Source organism: Chrysochloris asiatica, unplaced genomic scaffold (genome assembly GCF_000296735.1).
Source record: "Chrysochloris asiatica unplaced genomic scaffold, ChrAsi1.0 scaffold00002, whole genome shotgun sequence".
NCBI classification, from domain to species: Eukaryota; Metazoa; Chordata; class Mammalia; order Afrosoricida; family Chrysochloridae; genus Chrysochloris; species Chrysochloris asiatica.
In genome coordinates, this window is record NW_006408520.1 from 17,271,121 (window position 1) to 17,295,190 (window position 24,070).

The 24,070-nt window shown below is 42.0% G+C and overlaps 1 protein-coding gene across 1 annotated transcript; it reads left to right on the plus strand.

The window, feature by feature from the left end:
- Positions 1-10,592: 10,592 nt before the first annotated feature.
- On the plus strand, positions 10,593-22,852 carry F3 (coagulation factor III (thromboplastin, tissue factor)). Its single transcript, XM_006831045.1, has 6 exons — positions 10,593-10,680; positions 11,844-11,955; positions 16,565-16,764; positions 19,586-19,764; positions 20,728-20,887; positions 22,716-22,852. Exons 1-6 carry the CDS (start codon positions 10,593-10,595, stop codon positions 22,850-22,852), a joined length of 876 nt encoding a protein of 291 aa, XP_006831108.1.
- Positions 22,853-24,070: the final 1,218 nt, after the last annotated feature.

The following is a 24,070-nucleotide window of genomic DNA, read 5'->3' on the forward strand; positions in this document are numbered from 1 at the left end:
TGACATCTCTGCTCTTCAATACTTTAAAAAGTTCCTGTTTCGTTCTGCTGTGCATGGGGTAGCTATGAGTCAGTTCAGATTCATTGGCACCTGACAACAACAACAATATACACAAACCTCACCTCACTGGACTAAAAAGCAGCTATTTATATTTTATATTGGTGTGGTATGTTTTGCCTGCTATCATTATAGGATAATACCTTCAGTTATAAAATGACCCTTATTGGATGTGTTGTTAAATGCTATTGATTTGGTTCCAACTCATAGCCACCCTGTATAAAGTTTCCAAGGAACGGCTGGGGGGGTTGAACTACCGACCTTGTGGTTAGCAGTCCAGTGATTATCCTAGACAGCCCAGTGTCTAGAGTTGAGTATTGCAAAAAAATCATTACTTGTCCATTATCCTTCAGAAGGCTTTGAAGAATTGTGATTCCAACTTTCAGATGAAGAGAGAAATTAGTTTGCCTGGGAGGGTACTATATAGATGATAGGAAAATCCTAGAAAATTGCTTGGAGCCTTATCTCTGTCCCTCTTAGGGTCTCTCCTTTCCAAAGTTAGTTTGCCTCCTATGGAGACAAAGACAGAATGACGCTCTCAGTTATGAGAGAAAGTTCTCCTGTGCCTCTCTAGACGTAGGTACTGTGGCTTATGTACAAATGTTGTTGTTGTTATTAAGTGCCATGGAATCAGTTCTGACTCATTTGTTGTTGTTGTTGTTGTTTTAAATGCCGTTGAGTTGGTTCCAACCCATAGTTTCTAAGGCATGAATGGTGAATTTGAACCACTGACCTTTCAGTTCAAACTGACTTTGTCGTCCAATGCTTATCCTACAGTGTCACACCAGATCTCCATGTTCTGAATCATTGTTGTTGTTAAGTACCGTGGAGTCAGTTCTGACTCATAGTGACCCTGCACAGGGTTTCTGAGGCTGTAAATCCTTACGCGAGCAAAAAGCCTCATCTTTCTCCCACGGAACCGCTGGTAGTTTCGAACTGCCGACCTTGAGGTTAGCAGCCCAATTCGTAACCACTACGCTATTCATAGCAACCCTTTATAAAGTTTCTGAGGAGCAACTGGTATGTTTGAACTGCCAACCTTGTTGTTGTTGTTGAGTGCCATCGAGTCAGTTCCAACTCATAGCATCCCTGGATAGGGTTTCAGAGGAGCTGCTGGTGAGTTTGAACCACCAACCTTATAGTTGAAACCAACCTTGCAGCCCAGCACATTAACCCACTGCGCCAAACCAGAGTTCTCAGCTCTAAAATCCCATTCATGGTAAAAATAAAGTTCTCTCCATCTGGTCCCACAACTACCCAACAACAGCCACAAACTCATAGTTACTCTTGGCTGCATTTCACCCATAGGTGTTTTTCTCATGATTATTAGAACCGGACTTTGAAAGATAAATATGTTTGTGATAGGAGGGAGGAAAAGGGCTTGGGGCGATTCTTTTCCTGGGACCACCTTCAGCCATGGTTTCTACAGATGCCGTCAGCATTTTTCTAAGATGATGTGGACAACTCAAATAAGCCAGGCCTTAGACCCACAGACACTGGGGCTGCCCAAGTTTCAGGCTCTGAGTGTGGCACGGAGCAGCCAAGATTAGGTTCGGGGCAGTGGTGGACCATAAAGGAGTCCCATCAGTGGCAGAAACAACCCCTAGACCCCATAGGAGGTCTCTCATCTGCAGATGGTCCCTAATGGTCCTTGTTGTTAAGTGCCTTTGAGTCGATTCCGACCCATAGCGACCCTGTATAGGGTTTCCGAGGAGCAGCTTATGAGCTTGAACCACCAACCTTGCAGTTCAAACAGCTTTGCAGTCTGGTGCATTAGCCCACAGCGCCACACCAGGACTCCTAATGGCCCTTGAGTAAGGAGAAATCATCACACAAATAAATGAGTGGACACACGAGTGAGACAAGTTCCATCTTGAGCCTGATGTTTGTGTGAGGACAAATAGGATGTGAATTCACAAGTCAGAAGAGAGATGTGGATTGGCTAGTAGATAAATGAAGATGATTATGGATTGAACTAACTAACCAGCTGGAGCAAAAAATAGGTCAGAAAGTGCCCTGTTAACCCAAATTCTAGCTAATTAGTTGCAGTTATGAACCACAATTGATCATGAATGACAGAAAATCATGAGGAACATTTATTTCATGTTGTCAGAGTAAAGAAGCCATTTTCACGTATGTTATTAAAGTGCAGTCAAGTCGGTTCCCACTCATAGTGACCCTCAATAGGTTTGTGAAGGTGAGTTTGAACCACCAATCTTATGGTTCAAATCATCCTTGAAGTCCAGTGCTTTATCCTACAGTGCCACACCAGGTAAAGCCTTTTGTTTTGGTGGGTTGTTGTTTTTGCTTTTGTTTTCCAGTTCTGAAGGGGAAAAAAGCAACAACAACAAAAAAAGGAGACTTTATTCTCAAGTATGGTCAGATTTGGTTTGGTTTTGTTTGGGAAGTTTCCTATATTTTGTAGCCAGAAACTTAAGAGAGGGTCAGCTTCACAAGGCAGAGAATATTGAGGAAAAAGAAGCACGTGACCTGGATCCATGCCGTCGTTTACACTGAGCTTTCGTGAGAAATGTGCCCGTTTTAGTGTTGACAGTGAAGAGAGATTATACAGTATAGTGGATATGGAGGTATACTCTGGCGCTCAACTGCCTGTGTTCAAACCCCAACTCTACCACTTCCCAACTGCAACAAGTCATCATTAAAATGTAAAATCCCACCTATCTTTTATAGGGCTGTTGTGAATATTAATCAAGTTAATACCTTTGTTGTTGTTCTTAAGTATCATGGAGTCAATTCTGACCCATAGCAACCCAGTATAGGGTGTCCACGCCACTAAATCTCTGTGGGAACAGGAAGTCTCATCTTTCTCCTGAAGTGCTATAATCATATTTTCTTGCTATCTTCTGGTAGCAAATAACAGAAATTGTTCTGGTACAGAGAGCCATTCAATATTTCCAAATGACTGTGTGCTTTTCCACTGGTGTCATGACATCAGCTAAGAAGAATTTTTACGAGAAGCTCAAGCTGAGGACTCTAGGCCCACGGACTGAGAAAGGCTGTGTGCCTGCGGGCAGGAGGCTGGATTGCAAAAGTGCCCATTGAACATTTATATGAATATATATATTTTTTGTTGTTTTGTATGCATACATCAAATATTTTTACTGTGTTCATCTGTGGAAAATAAAATGTAAAAGGAAAGCCACAGGGTGGAAGCAGGATAACTATTGTTACAGGGAGGGGAGTGTAATCATTGACATGAAACAAAATGTCTGATTGGGTGAAAACAAAATAAATAAATAAATAACTTTGAAATAAAAAAGAGAGAGAGAGCTCAATGTAGAAAGAATAAAATAGTTTCACAGACTCAGAAAATGACACCATGTTAGAACTATAGATACAAACTGTCCATTCATCTTACTGTCCAGAGTGTCTACCATTGACTATTTGCAAGACGAATGGTACTGTCTAAATGTTAGGTAAGGAGCTCTGGTAGCATAGTGGTTATGAGTTAGGCTGCTAATTTCAGGTCAGCAGTTCAAAACTACCAGTCATTCCATGGAAGACAGATGAGGCTTTCTGCTCCTGTAAAGATTTGCAGCCTCGGAAACCCTATGCAGGGTCTCTTTGAGTAGAGACCGACTCCATGGCCCACCAACAACAACCACCACCACCAGGTGTTAGGTACTAGTCTTCATTAGGGGAACAATAGCACTTAACAACAACAGATAGTTCTAAGACAGCATAATGCTCACGGTGGATCTTTATTTTTTTAACTAGTAAAACTGAACTATTGTTTAGTTTTAAGAAGCCTTCAGAGGATATTTTTGGTTTAAATTTTTTTTAATTATCTCAAGGCAACAGTTTCAGGGATTTATCCAGACCCTTTGGCTCCAGAAAGTTTGTAATTCATGAGAATGTGAAATTCTGTTCAGCACTTGCCCCTTTTAATCAGGATTCTTCTATAGAACCTTTGATGAAAATCAAAGGTAGCTGGATGGCATCTAGTTCTTCTGTTCTCATGGCAAAGGAGACAATATTTCATAGACGTAATTAGCCACATGGACTATGTGTTGAACATCCTTGGACCCCAGGTGCCCAGCAAAGATCCTTCAGATAGTAGGTGCCCAATAAATGTTTATTGGATTAATGAACACATGAATTGTGTCTCATGTTGTCCTTTATCTCAGAACCTTCAGAGCAAGGGCACATCTTCATCTTGGTTTCCCAGTACCTATCATACCTAGCACATAGGATAAGTGATGTTCAGTGAATTGAGCTGAACAACTAATAAAACATTAATATGCCTGTCCCCTAGATAACTGTAACCAAAAGAAGTGAAAACTCGACAAGATAGGGGAAAAAAACATCATAAAACTGTTGTCAAGTCAATTCTGACTCATGTTAACTCTATGCGTGTCAACATAGAACTGCGCTCCATAGAGTTTGTCTTATTTATATAATGCAGCTATTACAGAAATACCACACGTGGATGGATTAAATCAAACAGAAATGTATGGGAGAAGGGATCTTATATGATATAATCACTCTCATGATGTGCTCTGATGTGATCAGTCCCTATGTTTTATAAGATCTCATCATGGAGGTGGCTACTGCATCTTAATTGCTAACCCACTGAGAATCCTGGCCCAGCCAAGTTTACACAAAACTTTAACTAGCACAGAGTTTTCAATGGCGGTGATATTTCAGCTGTATATTACCAGGCCTTTCTTTTGAGGTATCTCTGAATGGATTTGAACCACCAACCTTTCAGTTAGTAGCCAAGCATTTAGCAATTTGCGGCAACCAGAGAGCTTTGACAAGATCAATAGCAAAGTTATTTTTATAAGTATTAGGGTCCTGGCGTGGTGCTGTGGGCTAATGTGCTGGACTGCAAAGTTAGTTTGAACTGCAAGGTTGGAAGCTCACCAGTCACTCCTTGGAAACCCTATACTGGTGGCTATGGATTGGAACTAGCTCCACAGCATTTAACAACAAAAATAAAAAGGGTCTTTTAGTACTTATTAGAATTACAAAGCATTGCCCTGTCGTCCTGTGTCATCTCTGTGTTCAGACTGTTGGGATCCATAGGAATTTATTGGCTGATGTTTAGAAGTAGATTGTCAAGCATTTCTTTCTATATCTGGAAGCTTTGCTGAAACCTGTGCAACATCAAAGTAACAAATAAGCTTCCAATGACACCTGGATGGTGACTGAGCATGAGGTGCACTGGCCAGGAAGAGAACCCAGGTCTCTTGCATGGCAGGCAAGGATTCTATCACAGACCCTTGGATGCCTCCATTTGCACTAGTAAGCCCTCAGTAAATATTAATTTATCTGCATAAGGCAGGATCTTGATGAATAAATCCATAAATAGTAGGGATACAAAACAAACTGTTCTTAAAATAAAGGTCCAGGTGAAAGACTTGCCCTTTCAACTTGGTCATTTTAATAGCTGCTAATAATAACTACAATATTATTATTATCTAACAATAGATCTGTTTTGGAAGAAGTGCAGCCAGAGTGCTCCTTGGAGGCCAGGATGGCTAAGCTTCGTCTCTCCTACTTTGGACATGTAGTCCGGAGGAAACAATCACTGGAGAAGGATGTCATGCTGGGTAGGGTGGAGGGTCAGAGAAAAAGAGGAAGACCCCCAACGAGATGGATCGGCCAGGTGGCATCATTGATGGACTCGGGGGTGGCAGCGGTGGTGAGGTTGGCCCAGGATCGACCATTGTTTCGTTCTGCTGTGCATGGGGTCGCTATGAGTCGGTTCCGACTCGATGGCACCTGACAACAACAACAACAAATAATAACTACCAAGTTCTGAACGCCAGTGGCTGTCACGATCACATATACATCTTCTATAGTGTGTGTCCTCTTATTTCGCTTATGACCGAGAATAGTTCATTGATTGTCTGCTTGTCATTGATCATAACTGTGAGTTACTACAGGGTTGTTGTTGTTGTTGTTGTTAACTGTCGTCCAGTCAGTCCTAACTCATAGCCACCCTGTATAGGGCTTCCAAGGTAGGTTTGAATTGCCAACTTTGTGGTTATCAGTCCAATGCTTATCCTACAGAGCCACACCAGGACTTTGTGTTGTTACTACAGTAGAGCAACTTCAAGAGTTATAATTTAGAATGACATTTACTACTAGTCAAATATTATAGACACGCTTCCAGTGTGGAAATAACTTCGCTTCTTCAGAAATTACTTCCTGCCTTGAGAAGTCTGCTTGAAAGAATAAATCGTGTAAGATGATGTAGTACCGTCAATCAAAGGAGGCAAGTGGTTGGATAGGTTTGGGGCCAAAACCGGGAGCATATGTGAGGCTGTTTTTAACAATGTATAATCGGTATGTATTTCTAACTACACATGAAAACTCCTAGATGTATGTTTTTAAATTGGCTATTTTATTGTACTATTTGTTCCTCGCCTGAGGAATCCCATACCTCGCTATCTTTTCTGTTAGAGGTGCCCTTTTATAGAATTATCTTTCTCCGTAGCGTTCTTTTCTCCATGTGCAAAACTTTCCAAGTTCATCAAATACATTCAAACTGATAAAAGTTCATGCATTTCAAATCTTTGAATTATTTTCAGAATTAAAAGTACCTGCTTGATGGGCTGACCATAACCAACCTACATCTTATGTTTGTTTCAATTAGCATTACATAAAATTTATTAATATATAGCATTGTTAAGATTGCTTTATATCCAATCCAAGATACTGACAGAAAATCATTCAAACCATTAATACTGGGGCAGAATGTAGGAGTGATAATGTGTTTAATAGGAAAGGGGCCCTTTTTGTTTTACCCTGTACACCCAGAGCCTAGCAGGAATCATGCATCTGGTAAGAATTCTACTCATCACATGTAGTGCATTTCTCAACTATAAGAAGAGACAGAAATGTGGAATTAAGGGATACTTACGTGAGATGTTACCATTTAAAATTTTTATACTAATAAGATTATAAGTGAACAATTTGCATTTTGAATGACTTTTTGTTACTAAAATGATATCTACAATTTATATTTATGTTGGTGAGATTTCATCACTATTGTATGTAGAGAATAAAAATGATAGTTTGTTAAGCCCTGGCATATAATGATAGTTAACTGTGCTGAAAACATCCTTATCTAAGGTTTGAAGAGAAAGCTTTTACTTTAAAAGTATCTTTTTCAGAATCTTGGTGCTATCCAATAACTTATTTAGTGAAGTTTTTCAGATAAGCTATTCTAGACAGTTAATTATTGTTGTTAAGTGCCATCAAGTCTGTTCTCACTCATTGTGAACCAATAGAGGGTTTCTGAGACTGTAAATCTTTTCAGTAGCAGAAAGCCTCATTTTTCTCCCATGGAGTGGCTGGTGGGCTCAAACTGCCAACCTCCTAGTTCATAGTCCAGTGCTCATCCTATGGAGCCACTGCACTCCCCCATACAGTGAATAGAAGTATATTAAATGAGCAGGATAACAGATTTTCTTGAACGGCCTTTCAAGTATTTAATTTAGGTTTGATGTAAACTGTTGGACTAATATAAAATCCTTTGCACAAAATGCCTAATCATGACTGCCAATTTTCCCATGACTAACTATACCCTACCAGATGTTTCTTAGGTTTTGCTGAGTCATTTTTAAGTTTTTTTCCCCCAGAACTCTGTGTTCCCATTGACTCCTAACTCATCCTTGGCCTTTTTTCAAATTTTGTTTTTCACTTAAATTTTGTCATTTCAAACGTATGTAATAGCTTTATATTAATTACTCTCGTGTACTTTGGACATGTCATCAGTAAGGACTAGTCCCTGGAAAAGTACATCATATTTAGTAGCAAGTCAGTGAAAAAATGAAAGACCCTCAGTGGGATGAGCAATTGATACAGTGGCAGCAACAATGGGCTCAAACATTAACAACAGTGAGACTGGTGCAGGACAAAGCTGTGCTTCCTTCCATTGTGCAGAGCATTGCTATGAGTCAGAACCAACTCAACAGCACCTAACAATTACTCTCAATTTCACCTGCTATCATAAAGCTTAATTTAGCACTTTTGAGGGAGATTATATTTTGTGCAATTTATTCTGAAAAGTCATTAAACCTCTCAATGCCTGGAAAACGATCAACAGCTTCATCATATGACTGAGTATATTCTGAATCATCCTAGGACTCAGGCATCTAGAAAACTACTAGCCAGTTCTCAAACTTCCATATTTGTTTTTTGTTCTTCAGCTAACGTTCCTCCTAGTTAGATTTTCTGACTGCAGCAAAGATTGTTTAATCTTGGGTCCACAATTGCAGCAGGCTGTCAGGGGGTGCCTTTCAACCCAAAAGAGACTTGGATTTTCTTACCAATTTGAGCATATGGAACACTCATTGCCTCGCACTTAGACAGTACAATTGCAAGGACAAACCTAATCTTTTAAACACCAATGTCTCCATAAAGTACTCATTGATTCAAAACATATAAAGAGCCAGCGGAGTCCTGGTGTGGCGCTGTGGGCTAATGCGTCAAACTGCAAAGTCCTTTGAACTATAAGGTTGGTGGTTCAAGCTCACCAGCTGCTCCTTGAAAACCCTATACAGGGTCTCTATGGGTCGGAACCGACTCAAAGGCGCTGAACAAGAGCAACAACATGTGCCAGTCATTGTGCAAAAACCCCAGCACCTATAGGCACAACAATCAAGCACTCAGCTGTTAACTGAAAAAAGGTAAGTAATTTGAATCCACCAAGTAGTTCTCTGGGGAAAAGACCCGACAATCTGCTCCTGTAAAGATTGTTGTTGTTGTTGTTAAGTGCCATCGAGTCGGTTCCGACCCACAGCAACCCTGTATAGGGTTTCCAAGGAGCGAGTGGTGAGCTTGAACCACCGATCTTGTAGTTCAATGGACTTTGCAGTCTGGGGCATTAACCCACAGCACCACACCAACCTAGAAAACCCTAGGGAGCAGTTCTACTCATCACATGGGGTCACTATGATACTCCTAAAACCCACAGGGATTAAGCCTGCGTATGCTATTTCACTTCAGGCAAGGGATAATAAAGCATTTGCAGTTTTGCTGTTTCTTTTTAAATGACCGTAAAGCAGACAGTATGGAATTGTGTACAGTGTGGCACTAAAATGCAAGGCTGAATTCCTGAGGTAAAAATCCTGGGTGATAGGGAGATAGCACTCTCCACACGAGAACCCTCCAACCATATCTTTGAGTAACTATCAGCTGCCAGTAGATTCCGACTTCTGATGAGCCCATGTGTGCAGAGTAGAACTGCTCCATAGGATTTTCAAAGCTGTGACCTTTAGGAAGCAGACAGCCAGGTCTGTCATCGGAGGCACCTCGGAGTGGGTTCCCGCTAAACTAATCTTTGGGCTAGTAGTCAAGCGCCACCCAGGGATTCCAGGCGACAACTACAAGTAATAATGTGCTAGCAGCACGAACACAACGCCACTGAACGGTCGTTAAACAAAACTGTCCATTAACTGCCTGATAATTTTATTGAAAAGGCCAGAAGGGGAAGTCAAAAAAATAATTAAAAACTAAAACTTAAATCTACTGGCACGGAAATCTGATTTTTTCTTCTTTTTCATTTTTGGTTTCTCTACACATGGGCGGGACTAAAGTAGCGGCAAACGGCTTTTTCAATGTGAGAACAGTTTCATTCTGGAACCCCAGGCTACTTAAGTCACCCTGGAATTCTCCCTCAGCAAATCGCCAACTTTGGGTCACTTGGGCTGATCATTCGGACCTGTGGAGCCATGGGGTGCTCTTAACCCAGGGCAGACACCTGCATTTACCCCCATCAGACCCAAGCTAAGCGCCTTGTGAGGTGGGAAAGCCGGGTATCAGTGCCCCTGAACATTGAAGATCAAACCGCAGCACGGCGAAGGCCTTGCTCCCCTACCCTCCGCAGATCTCTGCGTCTCAGCGCCTCAAGAGCAAAGAGCCCGGAGCCTGGGAAGTGCCCTAGAGGTGCCGGGAGTCGGTTCTTTCAATTGCGCTTTGTAAAAGCTGCAGCTCCCTCGGGGTCCGGAAAACACCATCTCCAAATGAAAATTCACTTCCTCCCACTCAATGAATCCTTCCATCTCGGCCCTCCTCTTTCTTCCCCTCAGACTCGTTATTCGCCCAGGCTGGACACTCCGGATTCGCAGGGGTGAGGCGAAACACTGACGGGGTTCTGGGGGCGTCGGGGCCTCGGCTAACGAAGCACCTGGAGCCGTCGGTGGCCGTCGGGCAGCTTTGCGCTCCGCGATGGGGTTGAATCACCGGTGAGTCACCCCTAGCAGGGTCCCGCAGTTTCCGATCGGGAGGAGGTGGGGCAGGGGTGTGGATTTGCAGGGGGCCGCCCACGGTGACGGCGGCTAGCCGGGCCGGGGGCGGGGAGTCAGGAGGAGCGGCGGGGGGCGGGAGCCGAGAGCCGAGAGCCGGCCGAGCGCGAACGCCCCCGCAGGATTTATAGCGCGCCGAGCACAGACTCCCATCAGATTCTGGGATCCCCGCGTCCCCACGAGCTCCTTCCAGCCCAACTTCTCCAGCCTCCGGGCGCAACCGAATCCTCCGGACCTCGCCGCCCCCTCGTGGAGATGGTACCCCGCGCCCCGCGCCCCGAGGCCGCTGTTGCTCAGACACTCGTGCTCAGTTGGGTCTTTGCCCAAGTGGCCGGCGCTGCAGGTGAGTGGCACCCGACCTCCGCAGCCGGCGGGGACGCCTTCCCTGAGGTGGCGACAGGAACGCCCGATTTACCTGGAGCGCTACGAGGTACCTCCGGCTCTCAAGGAACTCGGCCATGCTCACCCAGGCGGGTTAGAATGAACCTCAGGCCCCGCTGCCTTTTACTGCTGGAGCTCCTTTTTCCAGGAGTCCATTGTGTTCCTTTAAGTGCGTGGTTGACTCCCGCTTTAAGATTGAGAAGTTTTTGGAGGTTTCTCAACCACAAAAGCTTTACTACTGAATTATAAAAAAAAAAAGTCCTCTGGAATTTTCTTGAACCATAATTATCTCATGGTTCAAGAGATCTTGAATATAATTCTTGGAATTACCATATAATTCTTGGAAACTTGCAAAGACCTTGATACACTTATTTGAAGGTAAGGACCATGGGGTCACATTTGCGCAAAATCCCATGTGGGCCAGTGGTTTGGAGGTTATCTTTCCATACTTGTTCATCTCTCCTGTAAAGAGCGGACCTCAGTGTTACGAAATGTTACTTGGACAACTGCGTGCCCTATAATCCTGTTCGATGTGGGAGACTGGGAAAACTGACCGTAAACATAAAGCATAAGTGCTTTCCGATGGTGTGACAGGCCACAGGTCACCCCTCTTTGTAGACGCTTCAGTGTAGAGAAATTTTGGAAAAGTGGAGAAAGTCATGAGTATACTTGTTAGTTGTATGCAGTTCTAATTCTTTTGGCTATGTAGGATTTGTCACTCTCTATAACTTGTTGAAAACCCGGTCCTAAAGGTTCTGGCCCACACTGGTTTGTGCTTTATAGTCATGTCCTTCCTGAACTAGGTCATGGGCACTCTGGAACCTTGGTGGTTCCTGAGCTGTTTCCAAATCAAATTATTACAAGACTTTTCCCTATGAATAATTTCAAACAAGGGTTTCAAGATCTTTGCCAGTTTCCATGGATTACAGGGTAAATCTTGCAGTGAGATAATTTTGGGGCCTAGAAAATTCTTGAAGGCCCTTTTCTTGATAATTCAGTAATAAATCTTTTGTGGTTGAGAAACAAACCCCGAAAAACTGGAATTTATGTAACAGAAGGGTGGGAAGGTATTTGAAGCATGCTGAGAAGTGCATATAATAATAGGTATCTCTGTCTTGTTTAAAGGTGCTTCCAATATAGTGACAGCATATAATTTAGCTTGGAAATCAACAAATTTCAAGACAATTCTGGAGTGGGAACCCAAACCTGTCAATCATGTTTACACCGTTCAGATAAGGTAAGATGCCACCGCTGTGTGCCATTGAGTTGGTTAGGACTCCTAGGGACCCTGTGTAGAGTTTCCGAGGAGTGGCTGTGTAGAGTTTCCGAGGAGTTTAAACACTGCCCTTGTGTTTCAAAGCAACCTTGCAGTTGAGTGCTCAGTCTACAGCAGCACACCAGATATCTCCCCCGCAAAAAAGGAAAAAGAAATGAAGGTGTTTTGTTGTTTCTACTTTCCTGTTCTGAGTACACATGTCTTTAAAGTTGATCAATTGATGAGATTATTTACCATAAGACAAAGAAGAGGGGACCATGTGTGGTAATTTGCTGGCCAGTCAGTATTTCATCAAGACTGAAATTCCCAGACCTTAAATTGATCAGAAGTTTTCATTGTTTTTGGAAATGATGGGAAAATTCCCAAATGGAGTAGAAACCGTTGGTGGGACAAACCTTTTGAGAGGGTGGTGGAGGCACGGATTCATGTGTTTCTGGATTAAGGAGCACTAACTTCATCTAAACACAGATGCCTTTTCTTTTGCTAACTGTCTAGACTGTGATTTGCATTAAGCAAGAGGTTGGAAAGAATTTAGATGTATACATTGCCCTCAAGCAGTGTTTGATTCATTAATCTTTGGATTCTGTGAATCAAAATTGAGTTGCATGCATGCTTTCTGCGGAGCCCAAATTAGTGACTCACCATGCATCAAGGAAGAGCTCCTCTCTCTGCACCCTCAGTTGTCACAGCTGCTCTGCCCATTGCATCTCCATGTCTGATTGACAGCACCCAGTACCTCCCTACTACCATAAAGTGGATTCCGTAGGACAGAGTAGAGTTGCTCCCTAGGGTTTCTGAGACTGAATCTTTTTTACAAGAACAAACAACCTCATCGTTCTCTCTTAGAGGGCTGATGGGTTCAAACTGCCGACCTTTTGGTTAATAGCCAAGTGCTTTAACCACCACACCACTCAACACAGTCTGTCTCAGCATTAGCAGTGGATAGCATATCGTGGTTTGCTTCATGTTCTTGGCAAGAGTTTCATTTCTGAAATATTTTAGGAGTCTTGGTAAAGATTTTATTAAATTATTATTTTATTAACAGCAGCTATAAAAATGTTTTTAACAGTAATTGTAGGGAGGCACAAAAGTATCATTGGCTAAAATTAAAGGGTTTTTCTGACTTCTTAAAAATTCAGTTTTATCTTTGTTTTTATCTCATATCAAATCTTTTGTAGCATTTAGAATGCAACTTCTAAGTATAGGGTGGTTCCTTTTAGGTAGATGTTCTTGTCTCCAAAATGAACTTTAGGATAACTATTGCCAAAGCGATAGGGAAGAAGAGAATGTGTATGTGTGTGTCTGTCTAAGTGGATAGATAGATAGATAGATAAAGATAGAGTAGTTTCATAACCTTTTGATAATGGCCAAATTTAACCTGTCAGACTGCATTGACCATTAATTCCTCTAATATGGAGCTGAATTTTACCATAAACACTTAACTTCTGGATATCACAAAATAATAGTGAAAATAAAATTTTAAGACGAATGCTTGTCTCCTCAATACTTTCAGACTTTAGTTTGGTGAGCATGTGAAATATACTTATGACCGAGCTGGGTTTTGTAACTTACGTCTTTGACAAGTAAGTTGTTAAATTTGATAAAGCTGCATTTGTTGAAATGATCACAGCCCCTGATCTGTGAACATCCTCTCAGAGAGCTCCTGCCCTGCCTACCAGGACAGTCTCCCTCCCTCTGCCCGAGGCCAGCCGTCTTGTGAGCAACCTATCCATCACATTCTGCCCAACACCCTCTCCACAGATAAATAATACTCCTTGATTAAAAGAAGCATAGCATGCATTTTAGACTTGAGGAAACTGTTGTCCTGGGAGTGTAAGGTATGTATTCATGCCTGTACTGTTGGTGAGTACCCCCACCAGGTCTGCAACTACAGTACCCCACACACCTTCTCCAGTGGGGTCTGCCTCAGTCTGGCAGTGAGGCCCCAGTGCCTGGGAGGAAGAACCTTTTCCTCCCTGTGTCTCTTGTCCATCCACTTGCTCTACTGCTGAACACGTCCCCAGGCTCAGGATGCCACTGCTAGCCTGGACTTCCAACTACATTTCTCCCCCTTGAAACCAGTTTTAAATGGTGGTTGGAAATTGTTATTGACTCTGGTCTTAGCACTGAACTATCACCTATATATGTAATACTGGGAGTATTCTGAGCTCCAAAATTGAATTGATAAAACTTCTGGAAAATAAGCTGCTCCTTAGTTGATGACGTTCTGTGTTCTGTTGGAATTTTTTAGTAACTCGGGTGAGACTCTTCTCTTTTTATTTCTAAATCCTTATGTTGAATAATGCCACAGAGTGTGTGATCCCTGTGTGTAAGCTCGGAACCATCAACTAGCCTCTGTCTCAGATGGAATATAGCCCCAGAGCCAATCTTTCTCCTATTATCTGAGCTACTTGCCGTAGTGACGGCGAAGAATCATCATGTACTCATTCTCCTTATGAAATAGAAGTTACATAAGAAAAAAAAAGCATGTTGGTCTTCTTTTGCCACATAGAAATGTAAGAATAATACAATGTTTCTGTATCAAGCTTAGTTTGTAAATTTGAGGTCAAAGAGTGGGTTTACCCAAACCTTTCTACTCCAGTTATTTAATTCAGATTTCAAAACAAAACGAGACATACTTATGGCTCATATGAATGAATTTAGACAATTTAATCAATGTAGTGGCTTGCCTCCCACCTCTCAATAATTAATTCAACCTGTAAGTTCAGATTGTTTGCTACTTAGCAGGACGAGGTTATATGCAAAGCCCTGCGGTTTAACCAGGGACTCGGGTTACATGGCCACCTGGCAAAACAGAAAGCAGACCATGTTCACATTAAGTGCTTTATGGAGAGACAGGTTCTGGGAATAGGGAGGGAGAAATGAATCTGAGAAAGAGATCTGGGAGGTTCCTGGGGAGTATGGGATGGGAACCTGGCAGTAGGTGATGTTGTAGGGAAGAACCCCCGTAGCTGTCACGTCACATGCTTTTCCACGATTGCTTTGGAACGTTACAAGAATTTCATTTCTAGTTGGAGTGCTTTAAATCCTTTCCTCTTCAATGATGTCTTATGAAAGAAAGATTTGTCTTTCAACCTCTTAGTCTCAGGCTTTATTAGACAGGTAATACCTGTATTTTTATTCTGAAATCTTGGATAAGAAGTCTCCACATCTTGTAAACATGAGAGAGACATGTAGCATAGAAGGTGGACAGACCCAGCTCTAACACTCATTACCCCTCTGCCCTTATATGAGTTACCTAGTGTCTCTGAGCGCTAGTATTTCCATCTGTAGAAAAGATCCAGTACCTTCTTAGAAGGATCATATCAAATGAAGTAGCTTGTGGAAAGATCTCTGTCCAGTGAGTAGAGTCAATAAACGATAATGAATCATAATACACAAATAGTGGTGATTAAAAAAATGTAATAAATAAGAGTGTACTGTGGTATAAGAGGAATCCTGGTGTGGCACTGTAGGCCAACCACTGGCCTGATAACCGAAAGGTCAGTAGTTTAAATTCACCAGCCGCTTCTTGGAAACCCTATATAAGGTTACTATGACTCATCAGCACTTAACAACAATTATATAAGAAACCCTGGTGGCGCTGTGGGTTAGGTGCTAGGCTACTAAGATAATGTAGTCTTGAAAACCCTATATAGTGTTGCTATGAATTGAAATCTACTTGATGGCAGTAGATTTGGGTTTGGTGGCACCATGGTTGAACTCTTTGCTGCTAACGGAAAAGTCAGTGATTTGAATGTTCCATGGAAGAAAGACGTGGCAATCTGCTTCTTGGAAACTTTATGGGGTCATTTTACTCTATCATATTGTTGCTATGGCGTCCTGTTGTGGCGCTGTAGAATAAGCACTGGACTGCTAACCATACGGTTGGTGATTCAAACCCACCAGCCACTTTTCAGAAACCCTATAGAAGGTTATGAATCAGACTGCAAACCTTAAGGTCAGCAGTTCGAAACTACCAGCTGTTTTGCAAGAGAAAGATGAGGCTTTCTGCTCCCGTAAAGATTTACGGCCTCAGAAACCCTGTACAGGGTCACTATGAGTCGGAACTGACGCCACGGCACTTAACAACAACAACATAGAAGGTTGCTATGAGCCGGAACTGACTCAGCATCACTGAACAACAGCATACAATAGCAACTGTGATCTAATTTAATAAGTAGACTGTAATTAACAGTTGAATCTTGATGGAAAATTGCTTTCTCCCATGTCATTGTGACAACCCTTCTACACATTAAGAGTTACTATAACACAATGGGTAAGAGCCAAACCCAAGAGTTAAACTGTTGCTTAATGAGAAGTCTAGCTATGTGCTTTAGAGCCAGTTACCTAATCTCACCTTGCCTTAGTTGCCTTACTTGTAAAAACAGGGATGTTTACAAAGCCACACCCCAGTTGCTGTGAAGATTTAAACAGTATCTACAATGCTTCTTCAGGATGAGTTGTGGTCGCTGTTAATGTTACCATAGAACGCCGCAACCAGAAACCAAGTGTGGTGTTGAATGTAAATCCTAATGTTCCATTTCTCTTTATCTCTTTCTTTCTTTAGCACTAGATTAGGAGATTGGAAAAGCAAATGCTTTCAAACAACTGACACTGAGTGCGACCTCACCGATGAGATTGTGAAGGATGTTAAGCAGACGTACACAGCACGAGTTCTCTCCTACCCTGCAGGGAACGTGCATACTGTCAGTTCTGATGTGGAACCTCCTTTTACAAACTCCCCAGAGTTCACCCCCTACTTAGACAGTAAGTAGGAAGAAAAATGACTCTATCTGTACTAACTGTTAGTTTTTGTTGTTAAAGCCATTACTGAGGAGTTGCTTCTGCCTTTGAGTGACTCTCCAGGGCAGAGTAGACCTCCCCTATGAGATTTTCCAGGCTGTCATCTTTACTGAAGCAGACCGCCTGTCACAACGTCCTCCTGAAGAGCTCCTGGTGGGTTTCGACCTTTCAGTTAGCACCTAAGCACCTAACTACCGCACCCACCACCAGAGCTCCTTTCTTGCTGTTAGAAACAGTATTCATGTGAGCTTGTGATATCATTAGATTCAAAAATATTTACACATGAACACATTTTCTTTCTCAGAAGTTCTTCACTTGTCCTGGATGTGGTAGGAATTACAAGGGACATGAATTTCAGAGTTGATCATAGTGCCATCAAGTAGCTGTCTTCACTGGACTAGCCCCAGACTCTACCAGCTGTGAATGCTGGATATTTGGGGAGTAAGAAATCCATGAAGGCTGGGGTTGCAGCTTGACCCCCTATATATGTATCATGTTATTGTTGTTGTTGTTACATGCTGTTGAGTTAGTTTTGACTCCACTGCCCTGTAATAGGGTTTCCAAGGAGCAACTGGTGAGTTTGAACCACTGACCTTGCAGTCCAGTGATTTATCCATCAGCACCACACCAGGACTCCTAAATTATCTGTCCCATCTTCAGACCAGGAGTCCAAGTTTCAGGTTTATAAGTATAGAGAAAGTCCACACAGTTTCCCTCTAATGCCCTAGTCAGGATTGCTTGCCTGTGCTCAATCCATCAACCATAATTATGTTCTGGGATGTGCCAGCACTTGCCAATAGCTCTCAGCCGACCTCCTACATGCTGGGTTTTATTTTCAGATGTGCAATATTTTCTTTCACAACCTTTACCCCCCAGTAAACTGACTTTTTGCTCTTACAAGAGATTGCAGAAAGTTCCTTCCAAGTGGGAGCTTAAAAATTTTTGTGTACATCTATAGTTCGTTCTGGACTATTGTTAAGTGCTGTCGAGTGGTTCTAACTCACTGGGTTTCCAAGTAGCAGATGGTAGGTTTGAACTGTGGACCTTGAGGTTAGTGGTCCAGTGCTTAACCTACAGAACCACATTCATGTAGCACATTGAGAAGAGTAAAGTTGGCTTCTCTTTTCAAGCCTTGATTAGAATAAAAGTGATGTACTATTGGTGTTTCTGTATTTGCTCCTGACCATCCCATAAGAGAAGGAGCTTTGATAGCATAGTGGTTACGAGTCGAGCTGCTAACCTCAAGGTCGGCAGTTCGAAACTACCAGCCGTTCCATGGGAGAAAGATGAGGTTTTCTGCTCCTGTAAAGATTTACAACCTCGAGACCATGTACAGGGTCGCTGTGAGTCAGAATCAACTCCACGGCACATAGATACCACCACCACCACCCCATAAGAGAGAATAAGTTCTGGAGGTGGAGAAAGTGAAGAGAAGGGGTAGAAAGACCATTGTTATTTATTGTGAGGGTCAAAATAAGGAGCAGGTGAGTGGGCTGCCCTCTCTGGAAGACCCTCTCTTCAGACTCCTCTGGTATCTTCTCCATGGTGAGAGACCACGTGGGTGGTAATCTCCAGCAACTGCAAGATTATATCGGTTCTCCCTCCAGTGACCTCTCACCGTTTCCTCTTACTACTTGAGTTTTTGTAGGTCATTTCCCTTTTTGTGAAAGAGAATATATCAACAGAATAGTATAAAGTAGAAAATTTTGTATCTGTTCATCTTGTGTGTGTTTATGTGTGTGTGTGTGCATGCACACACACAGGAATAAGCAAGGTTAGCACGGGCTTACTTACTAATCTACATTGTTCAGTGCCTCCGAGTCCGTTCTGACTCATAGTGACCCTGTATGGGATTCCGAGAGCAGAAAGCCTCATCTTTCCCCTGAGGAGTGGCTGGCGGGCTCAAACCATGGACCCTGTAGTTTGCAGTCCAGTGCTTAGCATATGGAGACACCACGCTCCCTTACTCTAATCCATAGTGAACAATTTTACATGGGTTTCACCATATCAAAGATGTGGTAAAAAAACATGTGAAACTGCTCACTGTAGATTAGTAAGTAAGCACAGTGCTTACTGGGTTTTTATTCTTGTCTGGGATTGTAAATATGAAAAGAGACTTTGATTCTGTAGGAAGGTGCTGTGGGGTTGGGAGACAGACAGATGCCCACCATTCCTGGAAGCCCATGCTTACCTTGATTATGGGGCAATCCAACACTTAATACACAACACGTACTTTGTCCTGTGGCTAGTATATATAATTGGTGTTAAATAACTAAGATTTATTTTACTTTTATTTAACCAAAGCACATGATCCAGTGGTTAAAACAAGTTAAATGAGGTACCAAAGACATCGCATAGGCTTTCCCATAACCCCTATTTTATTGTATCTAAAACATGGAATCTTATACTCTGTTCAGTATAGCAAATGGCTGCTGTCTACTTGAAATATGGCTAATATAAATGTAAAATGCATAACTGAGTTCCCAAAAGTGTAAAGTCTAAAAAAATTTTTTTATGTTAATTGTTAATATTTTAGATGTATCTGGTTAAATAAGATATTAAAATTAATTTTACTTTTTTTACGTTTTTTTCAAATATCGTTTCTCTACTAGGAAGTTAGCATCACATTTGCAGCACTGTTTCCATTGGACAGTGCTGCTATCAACCAGGGAGTTGAGTTCTTTGCAGGTGCTTTATGAAGGAAGACTAAGTTGTTATTCTCTAAAACAACTGGGATTTTGTTATAATTCTTTGATTCCAACCAGACACATTTTCTGTGTTTCAGCAAATCTCGGCCAGCCAACAATTCAGAGTTTTGAACAAGTTGGGACAAAACTGAATGTGACAGTACAAGATGCACGGACCTTAGTCAGAATGAATGGCACATTCTTGAGCATCCGGGATGTTTTCGGCCAGGATTTAAATTATACTATTTATTATTGGAAAGCTTCAAGTACAGGAAAGGTGAGGATTTTTCATTTGTGTTTGTGACTTGTTTTAAATTATAGATTCTTGATTTTTTTTTTTTTTTTTATCCCCTCTTCCTCCCTCCTTTCCCAGTTCAAAAACAGCCACCCGGGGTGTGGGAGGACTGACTGAGAGGGCAGTGTGGTGGACTGAAAGCACTGTCTGCTACTTGTTGGGTGGAGAGCCATGGAACAAGTCTTAGTTCTACCTGTGACTGATCTGCCCTGTGGCTCTTAGGGCTTTGGGGCAGGCTTCCTCAGTGTCTCAGGTTCCTCCGCCAAGGGCTAGGCCAGAGTATTACTAAATTGTATTTTTGTTAGGTGCTATTGACTTGATTCTGACTCATGTTAAGTGCCATCACGTGATTCTGACTCACTGCAATCCAGTATAGGCTTTCCTATAGCAGCTGATGGGTTTGAACCACCAACCTTGCAGTTAATAGTCTAGTGTTTACTCTACAGCCACACCAGGGCTCCAGTTAACAGAGTAGAACTGCCCCATAGGGTTTTCTAGACTGTAATCTACCAAAGTAGATTGCCAGGTCTTTTTCCCACAGAGCTGCTGGTGAGTTTGAACGTCTAACCTTACAGTTAACAGATGAGCATTTAACCATTGTCTCACCAGAGCTCCTTAAGGTCTTCATATTTCTTGATTCCTCCCTTTACTGAGGATTACAGATAAAATGTGTCTTCAATTCAACTTTTCTCTTTTACTATGAAGATCTTTTAAAGAGTTACATTGGGTTGGATGCGCCTAACTTGGATGTCTTTAATCTTAGAAAAGGCATCCTTATCAGTGATCAAGGGAACTGATTAACCAAGTCCCTTCTAATTCTCACACGTCTGGCTTGTGTCTGTCGCCCTGACTGGAATCTAGGCTTTTACTTCCTCAGTGTCTCAATGAAGGGAAAAGGGCGCTTTCTGGGCCCAGGGGAATTAAGAACTCTTTATCTTTTAACAGAAAACAGCCAAGACAAACACAAATGAGTTTTTGCTTGATGTGGATAAAGGAGAAGACTACTGCTTCAATGTCCAGGCGGTGATTCCATCCCGAAAAGCAAATCAGAAGAGTCCAGAAAGCCTCGTGGAGTGCTCCAGCCAAGGAAGGGGCATTTTCAGAGGTGTGTGGATGCTCACAGAGTATTTTCCAGAGCCAGTGTGATACTTGTTTTGTAAAGTGTTCAGGGTATTTAAGGAATAAGGAGCTCTGGTAGCGTAGTGGTTACGAATCGGGCTGTGAACCGCAAGGTCAGCAGTTCGAAACTACCAGCCACTCCACGGGAGAAAGATGAGGCTTTCTGCTCCCGTAAAGATTTACAGCCTCGGGAAACCCTGTACAGGGTTGCTATGAGTCGGACCCGACTCCACAGCACATAACAACAACAAGGAATAATAGCTCTTAGTCTCTTTTTAAAAAATTATTTTAAGCATGTAGAAATATTTCAGTGTTATTCCTTTGTATCCACAAGTGTTTTCTTGAACATCGACAATATGCAAAGGACATTTAGTATGTCCTTAGGATTTAGCATCAAATCACAGATTACTCTGAACTTTTCATGCTTACATGTGGATCTTGGGTGGGTGCCTCTGGATCAGCAGCAATAGCACCGAATTAGATACTGGTAATCATCCATGAAGGGTATTGTTGTGAGTTGTTGGGTCAATTCCAACTCATAATGATCCAGTAGGACAGAGTAGAACTGCCCCATAAGGATTTCTAGGCTGAGATCTTAATGGGAGCAGATTGCCAAGGTTTTTTTCCCATGGAGTGGCTGCTGGGTTTGAACCACCCACCTTTTAGTTAGCAGTGGAAGGTTTAGCCCGTGCTTCATCAGGGAGGATATACAGAGGGTATATGGGGCATAAAGTGTAAGCCCTCAATGGAAGAGACTGTATGAAATATACCCATGTGCGTGTGTGCGCACATGGGCGTGTACAGATATGCACACACACTGGAGTCAAGTGGGCATTGAGACTGATCCTGAGGCTGAGAGCCTCCAAGTCACCCTACCAATATGGGAGGTGCTCTGAGTATTTCAAGGGAAGAAAGAGAGTGAAGATAGCTTAACTCATTGCTAAAATGAGACTTAAAATTTTTAAAATACTTTAAAGAAACAGTTATCTCCTATTTCTTGACATTACAGAGGTTAGGGCACTTTTTCCCTCTGGTTTTGCACCCCTCCAGGCTCCTACCCACCACCTTCAGATTAATCTTTCTAAAGCCTACCTCCAGTCCTGCTGCCTCTGCCTTAGTGCACACCCAGATCTCTGTTTTCCCTGCATCTTCTCTGTCTGCAGAAATGTGCCCTCGAGAGCTATTTCAAATGCCCCTGACATCTTCACACCGCCATAGCCACTAGTTGTCACTGAGTCATTGAGGCTCCATTCAGTTTTCAGTGGCTGATTTTTTTGGAAGTAGATCACCAGGTCTTCTAAGGCACCGCTAAGTGGACTCAATCCTCCAACCTTTTGGTATGGCAGTTGCACACATTAACCATTTGCACCACCCAGGACTACCCCCACCATCCCAAAGCCTTCTTATTGCCACAATCATCTCGTCTCTGTGTGAATCCTGGGAGCCACTTGTGCCTCCATCTTCACTTTTAATTCTGCTGTAATCATGGCTGCCAAACTCATTATCATTGTTAATCACTTGCTTCCAAAAGCTATTCATGCTTTCGACTATGTGTATCTTTTCTAGACTCTGAACATTTTCTAGTTTATTAAGTTGTCCTTTAAATGCTTTTAGCCATTGAAACATTGTCCTAAAACAACTAGGGTTTGACAAAGTCTTTCCTAATCCAAGTGTGGTAGAAAGCTTGGAGGAAAGAAATTTCAAATTACACAAAAGCAGATTGAGTAACTTGGGTTTATGTCTTTGGTTGTGTCCACTGCTAACTGGGCTTGGAGCACTCCCTCTAAACTGACTCTGTGCCATTTGTTTTTCAGAATTGTCCATCATCATTGGAGCAGTGGTGTTAGTGGTCATCGTCATCATCATAGTCCTGTTGATCTCTCTATACAAATGCAGGAAGGCAAGCGCACCTCAAAGTGGAAAGGAGAACTCCCCTCTTAACGTTGCATAAAGGAAGCACCGTTGAAACTGCCAACTCCTGCAAGTTTTGTGTTGCACTGTGGCCAGGAACTTTTATAAGAACAGACTATATGGAAACTCAAATCAGTACTTTGGAGCATGGAGACCCTTTGGGTTCAAAGAAAGCTCTTTATCTGACCTGCTATCACAATTAGCATTCTGGTGTTTGTATTAGCATTAGCTACTGTGGAACATAATGAATGGTACAACCAACTCCAGGTTTTTACTTTTTTTATTTTAACACTACAGCACCTTTTGTACGTATCATGCTTTAGATTGTATGTTCTATACTCAAGGTGAAACCAGATTGTCCACACAAACAAAGAGAACAAATGCCTTAAAAACTTCTGCCTGAACTTCTGGAGAACTTGGGAGTGGCTAACACCAAACCATGTAAGGAAGAGAAACGGAACAGGGGACTTTTCTAGGATTTTTCTACCCTATGCCTGCTGTCTTATAATATGGTGTTTAGGTTTGGGGTTTGTTTTGTTTTGTTTTGTTTTGTTTGGGGGAGTGTTTTTTATGTTTCAGAGCAACTGACAAACTTTTATATGAATGTGTTAAATGCAGAAAACTTTATTTTGGGCACCTCTAATATGTGTTACAGTTTTAGCACTTTAACTGATTAATGCTGTGGATTGAGCACTTGACAGCTAACTATATTTTTATAAGACTATAAATGAACTACACTGAGTTTATGATTTAAGGTACTTAGAGCTTCTATGGTTAACATTGTATATATTATATAATTTTTTTAAAGGTTTTGTAAATGAGGATTTTCTATTTATGTAGGTAATATTGTTCTATTTGTATATATTGAGATAATTTATTTAATATACTTTTGTATAAATAAAGGTGACTGGGAATTATGACTTCTGTGTTTATCCTGTTGTTATTTATTATTTGATCTTTGAATTAGTCAATGCTGCTGCAGGAACAAATGACCCTAAAAATCTCAGTGGCTTATAACAACGTATCTTTATTTCCAAATAACATTACATTTTTGTGGCTGCAGGTTGACTGCAGTGCTTCTCAATGTCTTCTCATTCTAGAAATTAATTATGCTGAGAAGGAGTAGCACCTATTAGGATTATGGCAGAGAAAAAAGCCAAACACATCAATCAGCAGGCAGCCATTTCTAGGTGCTTTAAGCCACATCTTAAAGTTTCTCTCCATACTGGTCCCTTTGTCACTTCAGTTCACTGACCCA

Excerpts from the sequence above, each read along its gene's own strand:
- F3 (XM_006831045.1), top strand. The coding sequence starts at position 10,593 with ATGGTACCCCGCGCCCCGCGCCCCGAGGCCGCTGTTGCTCAGACACTC. Across the intron at positions 10,681-11,843 it reads CCAAGTGGCCGGCGCTGCAG|GTGCTTCCAATATAGTGACA; the intron begins GTGAGTGGCACC and ends TCTTGTTTAAAG. Across the intron at positions 16,765-19,585 it reads GTTCACCCCCTACTTAGACA|CAAATCTCGGCCAGCCAACA; the intron begins GTAAGTAGGAAG and ends TCTGTGTTTCAG.